Source organism: Seriola lalandi, unplaced genomic scaffold (assembly GCF_002814215.2).
Source record: "Seriola lalandi dorsalis isolate HSWRI2012SDOR001 ecotype SW California unplaced genomic scaffold, Sedor1 jcf7180002036725, whole genome shotgun sequence".
NCBI lineage: Eukaryota > Metazoa > Chordata > Actinopteri > Carangiformes > Carangidae > Seriola > Seriola lalandi.
This window is the reverse complement of record NW_019507301.1, coordinates 1-1,557: the sequence shown is the minus strand read 5'-3', so window position 1 is coordinate 1,557 and position 1,557 is coordinate 1. Positions and strand designations below refer to the sequence as shown.

At 39.8% G+C, this 1,557-nt stretch overlaps 1 protein-coding gene across 1 annotated transcript; it reads left to right on the top strand.

Annotated features, from left to right (window-relative positions):
- Positions 1 to 193: 193 nt before the first annotated feature.
- Positions 194 to 1,347, top strand: LOC111647952 (ADP-ribosylation factor 5-like; the record flags this gene model as incomplete). The annotated part of the gene is made up of 3 exons (XM_023397657.2): positions 194 to 377; positions 766 to 837; positions 1,186 to 1,347. Coding segments are annotated over 3 exons (403 nt in total), but the record flags the coding sequence as incomplete, so codon positions are not given.
- Positions 1,348 to 1,557: the final 210 nt, after the last annotated feature.

Below are 1,557 nucleotides of genomic sequence, written 5' to 3'. Positions count from 1 at the left end.
GAGACCAACATTAGACCTGAAGCAGTCTGAGACCAACATTAGACCTGAAGCAGTCTGAGACCAACATTAGACCTGAAGCAGTCTGAGACCAACATTAGACCTGAAGCAGTCTGAGACCATTATTAGACCTGAAGCAGTCTGAGACCAACATTAGACCTGAAGCAGTCTGAGACCATTATTAGACCTGAAGCAGTCTGAGACTAACATCAGACCTGAAGCAGTCTGAGACCAACATTAGACCTGAACCATTTACTGTGTCTGTTTCAGGCTTTAATGTGGAGACAGTCGAGTACAAGAACATCTGTTTCACGGTCTGGGACGTCGGTGGTCAGGACAAGATCAGACCTCTGTGGAGACACTACTTCCAGAACACTCAGGTACTGAACAAGGACCAGGACTGTGGTTGAAGTTAATATAAGTTTACTCTGAGAGATGAAAACACATCTGATCATACAACCTGTTGTTGTTTTATTATTATTATTTATTATTATTATTGTTAGTATACACCTGATTATTATAACACAATGAAAAGTTGTTGACCTTTGACCTTTGATCCAGTGTCAGGTTTGATCTTCACTGTTCTCAGGTCAGAGGTCACAACAGTTAGAACACGGACAAGTTCAATCCATTGAACAGATGATGGATCCAGAACCAGTGTTTGGTTGATGAGAACTTGGTTTATTGGCTCCACTATGTTGAACTGTCCCACACTCAGACTGATGATATTGATTGGTGTGACTTCTGACCCCTCTGTCTGCTGTGTAGGGTCTGATCTTTGTAGTGGACAGTAATGACAGAGAGAGAGTAGCAGAGTCTGCGGAGGAACTCTCCAAGATGGTAAGAAACTTATTCTTTATTTATCCTTTATTTTATTAATGTATGTATTTTTCCACAATGTTTTATATTTTACAGATAAATATAACTTCAGCATAAATTAAACACTCTGTTTCATTATTGATTAATCTTACCAGTATTTCTTCTATAGACTCGTTCTGACTCCTGAGATAGAGACAACGTCACCAACGTCAGAATAAATAATGACACACTTTTCTTAAATATATTAGTGTTATTATCGTTACTGGAAAAAAATTCGATTGGCTCCATCCACAGTGAAGACCTCGGCCCTGTAGATTTATGACACCATCAGTGACATCATGATACATATGACACTCCCTCTCTCTGTAGATCCAGGAGGACGAGTTGAAGGAGGCGGTTCTTCTGGTGTTTGCTAACAAACAGGATCTTCCCAACGCCATGGGAGTCAGTGAACTCACCGACAAACTGGGTCTGCACAGCCTGCGCAGCAGAACTGTAAGGATCAATAATCAATAAGAATCAATAAGTCATTTAGTTTGATCCAGTCTTCAGACATGAAGAACGTTATCTGACCATATTTGAGGTCTGATCAGATTACTACACAATGAGCTCTGATCAGATTAGATCAGATTACTTCTGTGAGGTCTGATCAGATTACTTCTCAGTGAGGTTTTTATCAGATTATTTCACAGAGATCTGATCAGATTACTTCAGTGAGGTCTGATCAGATTATTTCAGTAA